The 18,875-nt window shown below is 53.9% G+C and overlaps 1 gene segment (V, D, J or C); it reads right to left on the reverse strand.

The window, feature by feature from the left end:
- Window positions 1-1,963: 1,963 nt before the first annotated feature.
- On the reverse strand, window positions 1,964-3,505 carry LOC141953704 (Ig heavy chain V region C3-like). The segment is given in 2 exon segments: window positions 1,964-3,074; window positions 3,365-3,505. Coding segments are annotated over 2 exon segments (402 nt in total).
- Between the last annotated feature and the right edge of the window lie 15,370 nt (window positions 3,506-18,875).

The following is an 18,875-nucleotide window of genomic DNA, read 5'->3' on the forward strand; positions in this document are numbered from 1 at the left end:
TGGTCCCCATGCTCCGTGCATTTGCATAGAGGCATTTAAGTGGGGCCCCCACTGAAGCCAACTTGCCGGCTGAAATACATTCTACCTGGAATCCATTATCTCTCACTTCATGTGCTCTCTCACTGGCCTGTGAATGACCCCGGGAGCCAGGGTATCTATTTCCAGCACTGGCCTCAAAATGGGATGGAATGAGGATCCCCTCCCCTGACCAATCTAGTATCTGTACTCTCCATAGCTGGCGCAAAGCCAGGGATGCCCAAGTGTGCCCTTGGGGATCACCAGGCAGACGGCAATACGCAGAGGGAAGGCAGAGCTCTGCCTGCCTGGCTCACCCCTGAGCAGAGCAACCAAAGCCTCCCAAGAGGCTCTGAAGCACAGCTCTTGCCCTGGGGCTCTCTGGCAGCGCACCCCATGGCTGGAGGGTATCCCAGCCCGGGGCCAGGCTGACCTGTTTGCTGTGCTGTGGGAGTGAGCATGGAGAGGGCGTCGAGCCCCACCACGGCATTTGTGTCCCCATGGGAATGCAAAGAAGTGCTGATGGTGGAGTCCTGGGGATGTGGGACATGTAGAGCAACAGATGCCACCACCCAGGATCTGTCCCAGCAGGTGCTGCCTCATCCAGCCACCGTGGCATTGCAGAAGAGATGGGAAGAATTATTGTTCCTGAAGGTGACCCATTTGAACGTGGAGCTGTGTGTATGCCGGTATGACGAGATCTTACAATAACTGACCATCGGTCTGGATCCTCAGCAGGAGAGGTACATGGAGTCCCCCAGGGCCCCTCAGCCCAGCCTGCCCTGGGCCGCCAGCCCTCCAAGGACACACAGATACACCCACAGAAGTGTGGGGACTCCCCCTCAGCAGGGAGCCTGCACACCCCGTCCGGCTGCGCTCCAGCGGACCTGGCTGTTTGCCCTTAACAGCGCTGCTGCTGCGAGGCCTTGACACCAAGTCAAAAACAAAAATTGCAGCAATCACAAAAGACATGGCTGGATTTATCTCCCTTACTTCCAGTTCTGCCCTGGCCCTGCCTGTGTGTCGAACATTGTGGCCTTTTCCAGCTCTTTGGTTCTGCAGAAATAGGCCACCATGACCACAGCTGCTGGCGAGGGCACTTCCAGGGAGAGCTGGTTCCTGGAGGGGTCTGCAGAGCTGGTGACTCGTGTCTGGAAGGACGAAGCGATGTGCTGGAGTCACAGGAAAGGATACTGCAACACCACAGGCTGCAGGTCTCTGCCAGGAGTCTGACAGATGCAGTCCCAAGGGCAGCTGCTTTCAGTGATGTGTTGTCGCAGATGGAGTGATGCATCTCCCACGTAAGAGAGAAGTTGCAATATGTTTATTGATATAAAACTGAGATTGAACAAAGTTTGACAGTAAATGTGACAGTGGTTTAATAAGATTCAATGAGAAGATTCACCTGATTCTTACTACATAGAGGACAGGGTCAGACAGAACTGTCAGGGAGACCCACCCATCGAGTCATGACATTCCGACAGGACCCACTTGCTTTCTAAACTCCTTCTCAGAGAGGAGTCCAGGTGGGGCTGGATCCAATCCTAGTCCCAGACTGGCTCAATGGTTTATTTCTAAATGACTGTATGTGTGCACTCCATCCTTGATATCCCTTAGCTAAGATCTCAAACTTCCAGCACGCTCATTCCCAATGCACTTACCGAGTATCTGACATGAGAAGGATTCTCTCAGCCTCGAGGAGTAACCCTGAGCGGTGTCCCTCCCTCTGAGCACAGGCACAGTCCACTCACTGACTCGGCACTGAGATGGGCCCTGACCCCTGTGAAGATGCCTCAGGAGACAGCAGGGGAGGAGGAAGCTGATGTTGTTGAGGCACAGCCCAAGTCTCTCTCACTGTGGTCCCTGCAGGGCGCAGGAATAGACCGCACTGTCCCCCAGCTCCAGCCCCATGATGATCAGCATCCCGGAGCTCTGGTCAGCCTGGCAGGAAAATCTCTGGCGGGCAAAAGGGGCTGTGTGGCTGTAGGAGCCTCCCCGGCCCTTGCTCTGCAGCAGGTACTGCAGGGCTCCACCGGCACGCTGCCGATACCAGGCCACGTAGAGATAGGAGGCCTTGGAGCTGTAAGTGCATCGTAAGCTCCCACTATTCCCTGCTCGCCACCACACTGCAGACCTCGTCGCTTGGATCTCATCACCCTGAAGTGCACCTGAAACAAAAGCAGGGCTCTTCCATCACTGCTTTGCCTTCACTGGTGCAAGAAACTGGCCCTGAAAAGGGCCAGTGGAAGCTGGTAATGGTGTTGCTAAAGCCAAGGGCTTTGGGTGCCCCAGGGAAGAAGGGGACCAAGAGAAGGCAGAGAAGAGATACAGGCAGGCAGAGTGGCCAGCCTGGTTGGGTGACAGAAACGCATGGAACCAGCACCTCAGCATAAAGCACTGCATTTGGGTCTGAGGAGATGGAAATCGGCCGTGCTGGGAAAGGAGCTCCTGCAGAAAGGCCAGGACCAGCTGCGGTGCCCAGTGATGGCCCCTCTCTGCTTGGGAAGACTCCTTACCCACCTCAGCACTCGTCGGCTGCAAACCTTGTGCAGCCTGTGCTGGGCCCAGCAGGTTTGTGTCAGAGGTTTGTCCCCATCTACCCCGAGCCACAAGGTGGGCAAGGACCGTGCCGTGAGCACGGCTCTGCCGTCCACTCCTCCCTTCTCTCTTGCAATGCCACGCTCGGAGCAGGCGAGTGGCTCTGGCAGCAGGTTTGTGTTAAAGCTCCGCTGGATTTCCTGTCCCCGTGCGAACGGCACAGAAGTAGCGGGCAGAGTCCCGGGGGCCCAGGGCACGCAGCGACAGCGACGACTCGGACCGGGAATTGTCCCGGGATGCCCTCGCTCGACCCTGCACTGCTGCCCCGTACTTCTTTGTAGTACCCGAGGAGCTGCTGATGTAGGACACCCACTCGAGTCTGTCACCGGGTCTCTGACGGTACCACCAGAGATCGCGAGTCTGCAAGGCGAAGCCGGCCCCGCGGCAGGAGAGGAGCACGGAGTCCCCGGGCGCTCGCAGCCCTCCGCCGGCCTCCAGCAGCCTCAGCTGCGCCCACACCCCTGCGGACGGAGAGCGCAGGCAGCCGGGCAGGGCGCGCCCACGGCCCGAGGCCGTTCCCCCGCCGCCCCGGCAAAGCCCCCCGGGCCGGCACAGCGCCAGCCGCCACCCGCCTCTGTCCCGGCCAAGCCCCGCGCCCGGGCCAACGCCCGCCTGCCCTCCCCGGGGCTGAGCCGCGCCTGCTGCCGCCCGTCCGGCCCGAGCCGCGGCCCCAAAGCCGCCCTGGCCTCCGCCTCGGCCTCCGCCTCCTTCCGCAGCCCCGGGCTCGCTGCCCTCCCCGCCCGGCGCTCACCTGCCGGCCCCGCGGCCAAGGCCAAGGCCAGGAGCCACGGCCCCAGCCCGGGCGCCATCATGCCCTGCCGCGCCGGGGCCGGCCGGGGCCGCCGAGGAGCCGAGCGGAGCCGCGCTCGGGCCCGCTCCTGCCCGCCCCGCCGCCTCGGCCCCTCGCCGGGGCAGCGCCGACGCCTGTGCCCGCCCACAACAGCCCCGCCCCGGCGCCCCGGGGCCGCGGCCCCTTCGCGGCAGGAGCAGGGGGGGCGCGGGGAGGGCCGCGGGGCAGGGCCGGCGGCACAGCAGGAGCGCGGCGCCCCGGCACACGAAGGCTCCTGGCCCTTGGCTCCCAGCGCGGCTCCGGCGCTGGCCCGCCTGCTCGCCCTGCCGAGCCCTGCCCAAGGGGGTCGGCGCCTCGGCCGGGCGCAGCTGGGACCCTTGTGGCCCCGGCGCCGGCTCCGGCCCCAGCGCCAGGGACGGGCTGTCGGCCCGCACATCCCCTCGCAGGCCCCTCCCCGTGCCCCCAGCCCGCCCTGGCCTCACCCCCGGCCCTGCCCGCGGGCACCGGGGCACACCGGGGCTGTGCTGCCATCCAGAGGGACCGCGACAGCCGCAGAAGTGCCTGACAGGAGCCTCCTGCGCTTCAGCCAGGGGAAGAGCAACGTCCCGCCGCCGGCCAGGAACAAGCCCGTGCTCCAGGGCGGGCTGGGCGCTGCCCACATGCAAAACACATTCGCAGCAAAGGCCCCGAGGCTTCTGCTGGACAACAACTTGTCCAGGAGGCAGCGATGTGCCCCTGCGGCACAGAAGGTTCATGGTGGCCTGGCCTGCATCAGGCAAAGTCTGGCCAGCGGCTCAGGGAGCTGATCCTTCCCCTCTGCTCAGCACTGCTGAGCTCACCCCGGGACTACCGCCTCCACTTCTTGGCTCCCCACTACACGAGAGACTTGGGCAAAGAGGAGAGAGGCCAGCGAAGGCCACGAAGGGGCTCATGGGCTGGAGCACCTCTTCCAGGAGAGAGCTGCGACTGTTTACCCTGCAGAAGAGAAGGCTCAGGGCACATCCCAGCAGGAGCTGAAACACAGGAAGGGTGGGTGCAGGGAAGGCCGGGCCAAGCTCTTTTCAGTGGTGCCCAGTGACAGGGCAAGGGACAATGTGCAGCCTGATGTGACCCTACTTCACTCTCAGGGTGACCAAGCACTGGCACAGGTTGCCCAGAGAGCTTGTTGGGTGGCCATGCTTGGAGGGGTTGACAAGCTGTCTGGAGATGGGCCTGGGCAACGGGCTGTAGGTGGCCCAGCTTGAGCAGGGTCTTGGGCCAGATGAATTCCTGAGGTGGCTTCCAACCTCCACCTTTCTGTGATTCTGGGAAAGACTCACAGGCACATTCAGGGCTTTGTGGGTGATATGGGCCAGGGCAAAGGGAAAGACTGAAATTTAGACTTTGCTCCTCCCCTGATGACTTCCAGAAACAGCTTTTTATGAGAGTGTTGAGGAAAACTCAGTGTCCTCTTCTGGCTACAAGTTTCAATGCTGGAACTCAAGAGAGAAATGCACAAGTGATACAAATGTAACATGGGTGGGTAAAAAAGTAGCACCCAGAGGACTCAGGAGAGCTGTTCAGCTTGGGCATGTTTGCTGTATTTCTGGTCTTTAGTCTCCTGTTAGATCTTACAGATCTTCTCTGCAGGTGCAGACCCAGGTCCCTGCACATGTGACAGGGTTGTACAACCCCGTAGCCAAACCCAGAGCCTGGCTTTGGAAGGATGAGCAAGAACATGCAGCCCCATTGGCCCAGGTGACTGGCTGCTTCCTGGAGACAGAGAGGCCAACTGCTGGCCACAGCCTGGTGCTGGGGGCAGGGCTCCTGGAGACAGTGCAGGGGATGGGATGCAATTCCATTGGGAAATGAGTGGCAGAGGCCCTCCCTTTGTCCCTCACGGCCACCCAAAGGCCCCTGCCAGGGAATTGCAGGGGGTACATGGCAACATGTTGGCAGTGCATGAGGTGACAAGGAGAGACTAGAGGTCTTCCCCCTCAGCAGGACACTAGAGGATGCCCAAAGCATTTCCAGCCCCCTAAGCTGCCTCTTCAAAGCTCTGGCTGCCCATCAGGCCTGATGCTGTCCTTTCAGGCTCCCCAGAATGAGCATAAGAAAGGGGAGCACAAGAGGAGCCCATGTTGTTCGTAGGATAGTAGAAGAGTTGAGGCTGTAATGGACCTCTGCAAGAGGTCTGGCTTAAACCTCCTGCTCCAGCAGCATGGACAAGAGCAGGTTCAATGGTCTCTTTGGGATGGATTTAATTTCCTTCATAGCAGCCTGTATGGGCAGCCGCAAATTTGCTGACCAAAGCCATGTTGATAACACCCCGATACTTTATCTATTGCTGAATTTCAGTCTCGGTGCAGCCGGGATCTGGGCGATGTGCAGAACAATGACAAACTCACACCAGTTTGTTGAAGGGGGGGCATTGCCAAGAGCAAATGCCACTGCACTCTCTGCCAGCTCCCAATTTATTCCCACCTGTTTACATAGGTTTGTTTTTACTTTTACATCCTAGTGTCCTTCAGGTTCTGCCTGTTTATTGCTCACATGCTCACCACACTCTGCAGGGGGTGTTTTTTACTGCTGTTTTTCTCCCAACATGGTGTTATATGGTGCTGCCTCAGTTTCCCACGATCATTCTTCTAACCTCAAGGCCAGTTTACATTTTGCTAACCACCAATTCTTAATTCCCACATCTCTCCCTCTTTTGTTTTGTAGCTTCGTTTCCATGACGATCATTGCAATCAGTCTCAGTTGGGCCTTTGTCACTGTGGACAGGAGGCGTCATACGTGTCGCAGGATTGCAAATCCTGTAAAAAAAATCAAACATCCCAGGCCTGCTAAAACCCGCATCCGTAGGTTCAGACCTGCAAATTAATGCCAAGGGTTGAGCCATGACAAACTTTTGCCTGACTCTCTCATGATGTCACCATGAACTAATTTCGAGGATGCCAGTTAAACTCAGACCCCTGAGTGAAAAGAGTAGGCTGATTTCACTACCAATAGTCAAAGGATATAACTAAGGACTACAAAAATAAGCAGTAAGAAAAGTACAGAATAGGTCACTTGCTTATTACTATGTATAATAGAACAAGGCCAATGCACCTAATCTTTACTACACAATGGGGTATTAATATCCAGATCCGCAGGCGCTGGGCAGCCCCGGTTGCAGCGAGGATTTGTTGAGCCTTTCCCTGCACGTGGGAAATCCCACGCGGTGCGTCCATGCGTAGGTGAGGCAGCCAAAGTCGCTGCAAGCGGGTCCAGCCTCATCTATCCAAATCAGCAAGCCAAAATAACTTGCACTTTTCTTTGAGCAGAAACATCTGGTTTCCTCCTCCTGTTGGATTCAACCCAGAGCCTGCCCAGGCCTCGGGGAGGAAAATCAAGGGAGTTTCTAACAAGGTCAAACACTTGGATTCATAATCTTTAACATTGCTGAACAGAGAAAGTTGGATACCCATTCTCACAACATTTCATCCTTATTAATAACTGCATTTTGTCCAAGCTACATCTTTCAGTAGACACTACTAAGCCTATATATTTTGTTAATGATCAAATACTAATAATTAATGCTAATGGTAATACAGATTTTACTAATTAACAAAAACTAATAATGGATAATGTTTAGTTATAAAGTTCATCTGTAAGTCAACTTGTTTCAGGCCTGTTATTCAGGCCTTAACACTACAAATTCAGATCTACATCTCAAAGGAAAAAATTCCTGTAAGCTTGTGGCTAGATACATTGGCTGTGGATAGACAACTAAAATATTGAGGCTCTGTGATGAAGATCTGATATCGGCCAGTACTACTGCTTCCGTTAGAGCTGATGGAGTGCAGTTTTAACTAGCAATGAAGTACCCAGTGGTGGAAAATTGGCACAGAACCTACAAGCATTTCATCCTATTCCTGCCTCTTTTCCAGCCAACAAAGTATACGGATGAGTTGCACAACGGTCCAAACTGCAGGTGCTGTTGTGGCTGCACACACGCACCCCCTCCTCCTGTGGACACGCACACGGGGGGGCATCCGCATACAACGTTATATTGGCCACATTCAGATGATATGACTGATTCTCTGTGTCTCGAGGAGGAAGCCAAGCTCCTCCAGTTCATCGTGTGTTGTTATTGCTACTGGTACATCAGGATCCCACCGCTGCCACTGTGCCTTCTGCCTTCTGTTGTAGCTGTTTCAGACTCCCCCAAGTGAGAGCTGCAGTCGCCGGGTTCCCAGGGGAACGTAGCCTGCGTGTCGATTCCTGCACCGTCAGTCGAGGGGTCTGTGGCATCGGGTTGGAGGGTTGCTCCTTCCAGCTCACGGTATGGCTTGACTTTCCTTGCCGGTATCCACCGAGGACCTGTGGGCGATAAAACACAAGCATTGTGTCCCCACCCCAGCAGATCCACTGGCCCTCTCCAGGTCGGGTCTCCTTCGGGATCCTTATACAAGACCCGTGGTTTAATTATAGAGTCTGTTGTGGTGCTAAAATGACGTTCTGCTGCGGCCGAGGCAAAACGATTTCTGGTTAAGAAATGAAGAGTGTATAAAGCCATCGCCAGTTGATTACGTGGTGTGTCCAGAGAATTCCCCCTTCTCTGTTTTAAAATGAAGGCTTTTAGTGTAGCATGTGCACGTCTGACTGTTGCCTGTCCTGTGGGGTTATGAGCAATACCTGTCTTATGCCGAATCCCCCATTGCTGCAAAATAAATCTGCCGCCTTCCGTCTCTAAAATCCACCGTCATTCCCCGGGATCCGTCACTTTCCTTGACAGGCCGTATCGGATTGTTCCAAGCTGTGGTGGTTGGCTTTAAAACTCCTACATCTCATAAATCTTTAATTGTCTGTGATATCGCTTCATCTCTTCATCTCCCAGAATTCTGTATTGCTCCTGTGCTGGAATCTGCACAGGAGACATTTTTACTCTCCCGACTGTAACAGGTCTGGCACTAATGGAGGGTTTAACTCCAAACTGAGACTGACCATCAGAATGATTTAAAGTTAGTCCTTTTAGAATGTCTATAACTTTTGTATATTCAGGAACGGGGACAATCATGACTGATATAATCGTCTTGGGAGATTTCTTATTTTCATTTCTATTTATGTTTTTGTACAGCTTCTATTTATTTTCCTTCCAAACCTGTGATAATCACAGGTTGTCCTTTAAATTTCCTGGGATTCCCATATATTAAGGAAACTTCCGCTCCAGCATCAATCAGGGCATTTACAGTTTGTGGGGACCATAATATTGATTCCCCTCCCTTGCCTCCTGCAAAGGGTACAAGTCAGAAAACGGTGCCCAATCCTCTCTCACCCCCGGAACCATTGATCCCCCCACGGGGGCCCTCCGTGGGCAGATGGAGGGGCCCGCTGAGGTTCGAGAAGGGGCGCCATGGGCTGACCTGTCCCTGGATCCTTGGTTTTAGAACTCTGCACTCTCTTGCGAGGTTTATTCAGCCCTCTCTGTGTATATATTCGCCACAGCTGGTCACTTGGAACACCATCAATTTTTTTCACGAGACATGTCATCTTTTCACAAAGCCATAAGCATTTCCTTCGGACAACTCCTGTTTTCACTGCCTTGAGGGCTGTCTCCAGTGTCTCGATTCCCTGCACTCCCTCGGGGGCCCCACTCTCCAAGGTCACCCAGCTGCTGTATTTTTTCTACCACATTACAAAGGGGATTTCCTGTCTTATTAATCAAAAGAGTCATGATTACATTTTTATATGCCAGTGGGGCAGCCTTAATCAGTTTATTTCTCCTGGTGACAGACAAGGGACGCCGCATCACAGTGTCAGCATCTTCTATAAAAACTGCTGCTTTTGGTGTTCGGGGGAGGCGGGTGGGCGCGGGCCGGGGGCGCGGTGCTGGGCTCGGCCGCAGGCAGTTGCCCTGCAGTGGGGGGGGCGCGGGGAGGCCTGAGGCCGCTGCTGCCAACGCCGCGCTGGCAGGTGGGGGGGCGCGAATGCTCAGTACAGAGATCTACACACTCGGTTTTCCTGATGGAATATGCTGTGCTGGCGTTAATACCGGATTTATAAGAGCCAGCCAATCCCATGGGACCAATTGATACCCATGAGCGATCGCCTCCAGTCTGCCTGTTGTAAATGAGTTTTGAAGCCCGTCCTCATTAACGCTTTTACGCAGTTCTTCAAAAACCTGGGATGGCCGGGGCTCATGCCGCGGCTGCTGGCTGGATCTTAAAATTACCAGAAACACCACAGGGTCCCCATTTTTTAGTGTCTGCCCAAAAAATGTCTCTAGCCTAGATCCTCCTCCCTGAATCTGTACTGGGAATGCCTCCAGTGGGGGAGGTGGAAAATCAGAAGGTACAGATTGTAATTCCTCATCTTTAACCTTTTCATCCCCGCTTGCTTCTGCCGGCGTGGGTAGTAGGAGTTAGTTCTTTCCCCTGTCGGGATGAGGTACTGACAGGTTCTGGCATTTCTGCTGTCAGTGGGTGTAAAGCCATGTAAATCACTGGCCGTGTAAGGACGACAGAGCTCAGAAATGCACTCCCCAGGTCTTCATCAGTTTTAAACTCTTGTCCAACCTTCCACTGTTGTGCTAAATGAAAAGTTCTGTGACCGGGAACCATTTACAATACTACATAATACAACTAGATACAGTGCAGTAACTCATGCACTTGATCATCTGTCACTGAATATTGGCCAGTCTTCAATAACTGCTTTAGAACTTGTATATAGTGCTTTTGTTCCTTAGCAATCCCTGACCCCATGATTTATGAGAAACAGAGAAAAAGAGAAAGAAAGGAAAAACCCCTTATGATTTAAGAGAAAGAGAAGAAAAACCGTATGCTAGCAGCTTCCCCCAGCCAGGCGCTGCTGTCCGGTAGTTAAAGAAGAAAACCCCTTCTGTACTTTCGTGTGCCGGCAGCTTTCCCAAAGCCGGGCACTGCACCCTGGTACTTACCAGCGGAATGAATATTGGAGTCTGGACACCACCTTCCTCCTTCGCATATGAGCACGCCACCGTCTTCTTCAATTTTCTGTACAGCTCACGCGGGGCAGCAATTGTCAGTCTCGGTGCAGCCGGGATCTGGGCGACGTGCAGAACAATGACAAACTCACACCAGTTTGTTGAAGGGGGGGCATTGCCAAGAGCAGATGCCACTGCACTGTCTGCCAGCTCCCAATTTATTCCCACCCCTTTGCATAGGTTTGTTTTTACTTTTACATCCTAGTGTCCTTCAGGTTCTGCCTGTTTATTGCTCACATGCTCACCACACTCTGCAGGGGGTGTTTTTTACTGCTGTTTTTCTCCCAACATGGTGTTATATGGTGCTGCCTCAGTTTCCCACAATCATTCTTCTAACCTTAAGATCAGTTTACATTTTATTAACCACTAATTCTTAATTCCCACAGCTGAACAGCACCTATGCAGCATCAGGGCCATCTCTGTTTCTCATGTTGCCCACCAGCTGTACAGCTGACCCCAACCACACAAAGAGATATTCCGTACTGCATGAAGTCATGTGAAGCAATAAAATCTGGGGGAAAGGGCGATATTTGGTGTTATGACATTTGTCTTTCCCAAGTAACTGTTACGCCTCAGGAAGGCCTGGAAATGTCTAAACATCTGCCTGCCAATGGGAAGTAGAGAATGAATTCCTTTGTTTGCTCGGTTTGTGTGTGCAGCTTTGACTTTACCTATTAAAGTCTCTTTATCTCAACACACAAGTCTTCTCACTTTTACCCTTCTGATTCCCTCCCCCATCTCATTGTGGGTGACTACGCAGGCAGCTGTGTGGGGCTCAGCTGCCTACTGGGGTTAGGGACCGTAGGCTGCCCACAACCTTGTCCAGTTCAGTTTTGAAGATCTTCAGGAATGGAGACTGCACAGCACATTGACAAATCCCCCATGGCATTTTCTTCTCTGTGCTGAACCAACCCAGTTCCCTCATTCTCTCCTTCTCTGTCACAGAATCACAGAATCATCAAGGTTGGAAAAGCCCTTGAAGATCCTCCAGTCCAACCATTAACCTCACCCTGACCATTCTCAACTCCACCAGATCCCTCAGCGCTTTGTCAACCCAACTCTTAAACCCCTCCAGGGATGGGGACTGCACCACTGCCCTGGGCAGCCCATTCCAACACCCAACAACCCCTTCTGCAAAGAAATCCTTCCAAATATCCAGTCTAGCCCTGCCCTGGTGCAGCTTGAGGCCATTCCCTCTTCATCTGGCACTTGTTACTTCATTAGAGACTCATCCCCACCTTTCTGCACCCTTCTTTCAGGGAGTTGGAGAGGGCCATGAGGTCTCCCGTCAGCCTCCTCTTCTCCACACTAAACCCCCCAGTTCCCTCAGCCGCTCCCCATCAGACCTGTGCTCCAGACCCTGCACCAACTCCGTTGCCCTTCTCTGGACATGCTCAGTCATTCAATGGCCTTTTTGGAAAGAGGGACCCAAAGCGGCCTCACCAGTGCCAAGTACAGGGGTAAGATCCCTTCCCTGTCCCTGCTGGCCACACTATTGCTGATACAAGCCAGGATACCATTGGCCTTCTTGGCCATCTGGGCACACTGCTGGCTCCTGTTCAGACGGCTGTCAATCATCACCCCCAGGTCCCTCTCTGACTGGCAGCTCTCCAGCCACTCCTCCCCAAGCCTGTAGCACTGCTGGGGGTTGTTGTGGGCAAAGTGCAGAACCCAGCATTTGACCTTATTGAAACTCCTCCAGTTGGCCTCAGCCCATCGCTCCAGCCTGGCCAGGTCTCTCTGCAGAGCCTCCCTACCCTCGAGCAGATCAACACTCCCACCCAACTTGGTGTCATCTGCAAACTGCCTGAGGGTGCACTCGATCCCCTCATCTAGATCACCAATAAAGATGTTCAACAGGAGTGGCCCCAAAACCGAGCCCTGGGGGACACCACTCGTGACCGGCTGCCAACTGGATTTAAATCCATTCACCACAACTCTTTGGGCCCGGCCATCCAGCCAGGTTTTTACCCAGCAAAGCGTGTTGGATCCCTCACTACTGAAAGGCCTTTGAATGACTCGAGCGTGTCCAGAGAAGGGCAATGAAGCTGGTGCAGGATCTGGAGCACAGGTCTGATGGGGAGCGGCTGAGGGAACTGGGGGGGTTTAGTGTGGAGAAGGGGAGGCTGACGGGAGACCTCATCGCCTTCTACAACTCCCTGAAAGGAGGGTGCAAAGAGGTGGGGATGAGTCTCTTGAACCAAGTAACAAGTGAATGGCATCAAGTAGCTCCAGGGAAGGTTTAGGCTGGATATTTGGAAGTATTTCTTTCCCGAAGGGGTTGCTGGGTGTTGGAATTGGCTGCCTAGGGTAGTGGTGGAATCCCCATCCCTGGAGGTGTTTAAGAGTTGGGTTGAAAAATTGCTGAAGGATCTGGTGGAGTTGAGATCTGTGGGAGTGTCAGCTCTGTGCAGCTGTGGGACATTCAATATGTTAAGAGTCAAATCATGTGTTACTGGTAAATAATGAAGAGGTGAGCTGGCATTGGCCTGTCAGCCCTGCACAGCTGTGGGAGATTCAATACTTAAGAGCCAAATGGACATGAGCTGGTCAGCTCAGCCAGAGAGCTCTGTTTGGGGAGCTTGGTGAAGGTGCAGAGCTCTCCTTGAGAGAACTGTGCTTGGTGAGCCAGGCAGGAGCTCTGTCCTGTGCTGGCTTGGAGAAGCACCAGCTCTGCTCTGTGCTGGCCCAGAGAAGCAGCAAGGTTTGGAGGAGAAACAGGCCTTGGAAGAAAGATAAGTCAGCTTGGAGAAAGTATGGCACTGTTTTTGGGAGAGAGGGTTGATGATAGTCTATTTGCTGATTGGCTTATCATGAAGTGAGAGCTAAGGGAGCGAGAGCATAGTGAGAGCATGAGTATGTACCATTGTAATAATAAAGGATTTTCCTTCTGCACTTCAAAGGAGAGTCTGTGCCTCAGTTCCCACAGAGAACGGTCAGTGTGAGGTTAATGGTTGCACTGGAGACTTCAAGGTCTCTTCCAACCAAGATGATTCGGTGATACTGTGATTCTGTGTACCTGAATATCAAATTGTATTCTCACATGAATCTCTATAGTATGGCTGGATTGAGATGTTCTATCAGTTTTACAACAAGGTGCCCTTCAAGATTTTATTTACCTACACCATTACCTCACACCAAAAACAAAGAGGGCTTGAGGGCCCTAGTGATGTCAGGCACATAATCAGTGGGGTGTGATATCCACATTACTATACCTGGCAACAACAGTTGGCCCTGGGCTTAGAAGCTGCCATGTTACCTGCTCATGTGATTGTGTAACCTCAGATAGTTTTGGAAAATTTAACTCAGCAATTGCTTGTACCAGGTAATTGAACAAGGTGTGCCTTTGTGGAAACAAGTGTGCAGACCCAACAGGCATCTAAGATGGTGTTGCTGAAGGAACACGCAGTGTGCAGTAGGCCGAGTCTAACTGAGGGAGAGTGCTGCATGGCCATCCACAATGCCACCACCTCTCTAGAGGAGACCCGTGCCAAGATGAAGGAGATGGCCAACAGGACCAGAGAACTGTTTCAAGCAATGAGACCGACGGATTGGTTTGATGGATGGAACCCCAGGTCATGGGTCACATCACTGGGATCCTCGGGACTCAGGGGGTGGGAAAATGGATTGTAAATATGGTCTTTGGATATTATGCGGATTCTTGCTTTTAATGCAAAGCCTTGCAGCAGTTAGATGTATGCTCTCTCACCTTCTGTCTTCTTTTTCCCCTGTACCTATTCCCGATGTACAGATCACAGTGGTCAAAGAAGAACTTGGAGGGTTTGAGCCATGGGGCGGAGGGTGGTGGAGGGGTGGGATGTGAGAGAGGATTTGTAAAAATAGGACCTGAAAGAAAGAGGCCTGTGAGAAACAAAGATTGAGAAAAACAGCCTGAGAAAGAGACAAATGATGGGGGGGGAGTAGAGGCCCTCTGAGCTGAGGAATGTGTCCAACACTCGTAGTTGCAGGGTGGATAGTGTGGAGGTCGAATCTCATAAGGCTGCCCCAGTACCACAGGATGCAGCTGGAGGGGGGAGCCCTGTGGAGACAGGATGGTTCTGCTCTGGGGCACCTGGTCAAGTTCCAAGGGCATCTGTCTGGTGAATGACCTTTGCTTCATTATCCACAACATGAATAGTAAAGTTAAGACCCCTCAATATGCTAATGAGACTAACAAGATCGTGCTAATTACATCATCCCATGAAACACCTTATCCCTCCCCATCCATGGGGTACGTAGGTATGTGGGTTGACCTAGGGGACTGATCCAAGGCAAAGGTGTATAAATTGATGTGGGGGCGACACACAGAGTGAAGTGAAGAGAAGAAGACAGATGCCTCCTGGAACCCTCCCTGGTGGGATCGATGCAGGAACCCAGACTGGAGATCTCTATTTCTCTATTCCCTCCACCTCCCTCCTTCCCTTTTCCCCCTTTTCTTCACTACTAGGAAGTAATACAAGGCATGCTGTATTGCTTGCCACAACTCGTTACATACGTAGCCAATTATCATGTATCCAATAAGTCCATTGAGGGAAGTTAATAAATATCTGGACTTTGAGACTTGTCTCACCATTGTCAACTGGGGATTTACGAATGTGAGCCACTAGTCTCCCTTGCCTGATTCGGGATGTGACACCTGCACGTGCCATTGTGTGACACCAAACTGTGGTGACCAGCTGCTGGGAAGAAATGCTGAGAGATCTGTATTCCCTGGCAGGGGGTTCTCTGAGCACTGTGCTGCAGAGCTGCTCCACGGTGCACCAGGCACCACAGTAATACACTGCTTCATCCCCCTGCTTGGCTGCCTGCACCTGCAGTGTGAGTCTGTTCTGGGAGCTCAACAATCTTCCCTTAAAGCCACCCTGGAGACCTTCTCCATAGGCATCACCATCCCTGTAAATCCAGTCCAGAGAGCCACGTGGCCCCTGCTGGTACCAGAACATGATGTAGCTGCTCATACAGTCTCCCCTCGTGTTGCACTGGAAGGTGACTCCATCTCCCTCTTGCACGGCCACTTCCCTGATGTGTTGCTCCAAGGCCACCTGGCCAGTGACTGCTGCAGTGAGGAAGAACAAGCCATGATCACGCCAAGATTCAGCAAGGGTCAGGGCAACGCTGGTGGGGGCATTGTGATGGCACTGGAGCTGGAGGGGGACTAAATCGTTCTCTGTGAACCCAGCTGACAAAGATGGGCAGAGGAATAGAGCTGGTACCATCAGTCAGGGCTCACAAGGAAGGAGACACCACATTTCCCTCCCTCCTTTTCATTGTCACACAAGGAACTCTTTCTGATTTTCCCATTCAAAGCAGGAAGGTTTTGCACCATGGTGGACAAATCCCTTTGGCTTTGCCAAGCTGGGATGGTGAGAAACCCACTCTCCTGTCCCTGAACCTGCTCTGAATGAGCACAGGAGGGACAAGCACCTCTCCCAGGCAAGTGGGGCCTGGGCCCTGTGCTGCCATGCTAAAACCTGGCCTTGGCAAGATGGGCTGCAGTGCCCCATGAGCAGAGTGTCCAGCCCAAGGGCAAAGCATTAGGCCCCCCGAGGTGGGAGCAGCAGGTGGGTGCCCTGCCTGTCCCCACCCTGCAGAGGAGGCAGGCTGGGCTGAGGGGCCGAACTCAGAGGGAGAAGAGGAGGAGGCCTCTTCCCACTGTGCCCCGCTGGGATGGGTGAGGAGGTCGAGCCCCAGGCACTCAGGCTGCCAGCGCTCAGCACAGCTCCACAGAGCCGTGCAGAGCACAGGGGCCTGCTCAGTTCCTGGGGGGAGCAGCACCCCTCCTTTCACTTCCCTACGAGGGGCAATAACCCCACGCCCAGGGCAGGCCACAGGGCCAGGCCCGCTCTGCCTCGCCTCTCTGCAGCTTCTCGCTGCCTGCAGAACAGCTCTGCCCACATCTTCCCTGCCTCTGCCTCTGTCACTGCAGTCACTCCTAGTCCCTGCGAGTCCCTCCCTCGCTCTGTGACAACACTGAAGGCGAGAGGCAGGGGCTGGAGGAGCAGAAGAAGCTGAAGCTGTGGGCGCACTCCCGGCTGTCTCTGGCCATGCTGGCCCTCAGTGTACACACATGAGCAACACCAAGCACACAGCAGAGACTATTCATCATGCCCAGTGGAAAAGCTGCTCTCTAGTGAAGCTTCTGCACTTGCACTACTCTGGGGCTCCCTGAACAATATGAGGTCTCAAAATCTAACTCAAATCTGGCTTTCCATGTCCAAATCTTAGTTCTTTCATGCTTAATATGCTTCTTGCTAGAAAAACCTCTTTCCCAGATGCTTCCTGCCTGTGGGAGAGCCTGAGAAGGAAGGAAGAAGGTGAACATGTTCATGGGTTTGTGTGTGCTTGTGGGAGACTCTTCTGATGCTGCTGCTGCTGCACATCTGTGCCTGTTTCTGGGAAAAGCCAGACCAGACTAGTCTTGGAAGCCCTCTTGTAGTAAACCACAAAAGACCTGGCTGGATTTAACACCCCTCATTCCAGTTCTGCCCTGGCCTTGCCTGTGTGTCAAGCACTGGGCCCTTTTCCAGCTCTTTGGTTCTGCAGAAATAGGCTGCCGTGTCCACAGCTGCTGGCGAGGGCACTTCCAGGGAGAGCTGGTTCCTGGAGGGGTCTGTAGAGCTGGTGACTCGTGTCTGGAAGGATGAAGCGATGTGCTGGAGTCACGGGAAAGGATACTGCAACACCACAGGCTGCAGGTCTCTGCCAGGAGTCTGACAGATGCAGTCCCAAGGGCAGCTGCTGTCAGTGATGTGTTGTCGCAGATGGAGTGATGCTCCTCCCTCGTAAGAGAGAAGTTGCAATATGTTTATTGATATAAAACTGAGATTGAACAAAGTTTGACAGTAAATGTGACAGTGGTTTAATAAGATTCAATGAGAAGATTCACCTGATTCTTACTACATAGAGGACAGGGTCAGACAGAACTGTCAGGGAGACCCACCCATCGAGTCATGACATTCCGACAGGACCCACTTGCTTTCTAAACTCCTTCTCAGAGAGGAGTCCAGGTGGGGCTGGATCCAACCCTAGTCCCAGACTTGATCAATGGTTTATTTCTAAAGGATTGTATGTGTGCACTCCATCCTTTATACCCCTTAGCTAAGATCTCAAACTTCCAGCACGCTCATTCCCAATGCACTTACCGACTATCTGACGTGAGAAGGATTCTCTCAGCCTCAAGGAGTAACCCTGAGCGGTGTCCCTCCCTCTGAGCCCAGGCACAGTCCACTCACTGACTCGGCACTGAGATGGGCCCTGACCCCTGTGAAGATGCCTCAGGAGACAGCAGGGGAGGAGGAAGCTGATGTTGTTCAGGCACAGCCCAAGTCTCTCTCACTGTGGCCCCTGCAGGGCACAGTAATAGACCGCACTGTCCCCCAGCTCCAGCCCCGTGATGAACAGCATCCCGGAGCTCTGGTCAGCCTGGCAGGAAAATCTCTGGCGGGCAAAAGGGGCTGTGTGGCTGTAGGAGCCTCCCCGGCCCTTGCTCTGCAGCAAGTACTGCAGGGCTCCACCGGCACGCTGCCGATACCAGGCCACGTAGAGATAGGAGGCCTTGGAGCTGTAAGTGCATCGTAAGCTCCCACTATTCCCTGCTCGCCACCACACTGCAGACCTCGTCGCTTGGATCTCATCACCCTGAAGTGCACCTGAAACAAAAGCAGGGCTCTTCCATCACTGCTTTGCCTTCACTGGCACAAGGAAGTGGCCCTCAAAAGGGCCAGTGAAACCTGGTAAATGATTTGTCAAAGCCCAAGTGCTTTGGGTGCCCTAGGTTAGATGGGGACCAAGGGGAAAACAGTGAGGAGCTGCTGGTAGACAGAGTGGCCAGCCTGGGTGGCTGACAGAAATATGTGGAACCAGCACCTCAGCATAAAGCACTGCATTTGGGTCTGAGGAGATGGGAATCGGCCGTGCTGGGAAAGGAGCTCCTGCAGAAAGGCCAGGACCAGCTGCGGTGCCCAGTGATGGCCCCTCTCTGCTTGGGAAGACTCCTTACCCACCTCAGCACTCGTCGGCTGCAAACCTTGTGCAGCCTGTGCTGGGCCCAGCAGGTTTGTGTCAGAGGTTTGTCCCCATCTACCCCGAGCCACAAGGTGGGCAAGGACCGTGCCGTGAGCACGGCTCTGCCGTCCACTCCTCCCTTCTCTCTTGCAATGCCACGCTCGGAGCAGGAGAGTGGCTCTGGCAGCAGGTTTGTGTTAAAGCTCCGCTGGATTTCCTGTCCCCGTGCGAACGGCACAGAAGTAGCGGGCAGAGTCCCGGGGGCCCAGGGCACGCAGCGACAGCGACGACTCGGACCGGGAATTGTCCCGGGACACTGCGGCTCGACCCTGCACTGCTGCCCCGTACTGCTTTGTAGTACCCGAGGAGCTGCTGATGAAGGACACCCACTCGAGTCTGTCACCGGGTCTCTGACGGTACCACCAGAGATCGCGAGTCTGCAAGGCGAAGCCGGCCCCGCGGCAGGAGAGGAGCACGGAGTCC

This window comes from Strix uralensis, chromosome 22 (genome assembly GCF_047716275.1).
Source record: "Strix uralensis isolate ZFMK-TIS-50842 chromosome 22, bStrUra1, whole genome shotgun sequence".
Classification (NCBI taxonomy): Eukaryota; Metazoa; Chordata; class Aves; order Strigiformes; family Strigidae; genus Strix; species Strix uralensis.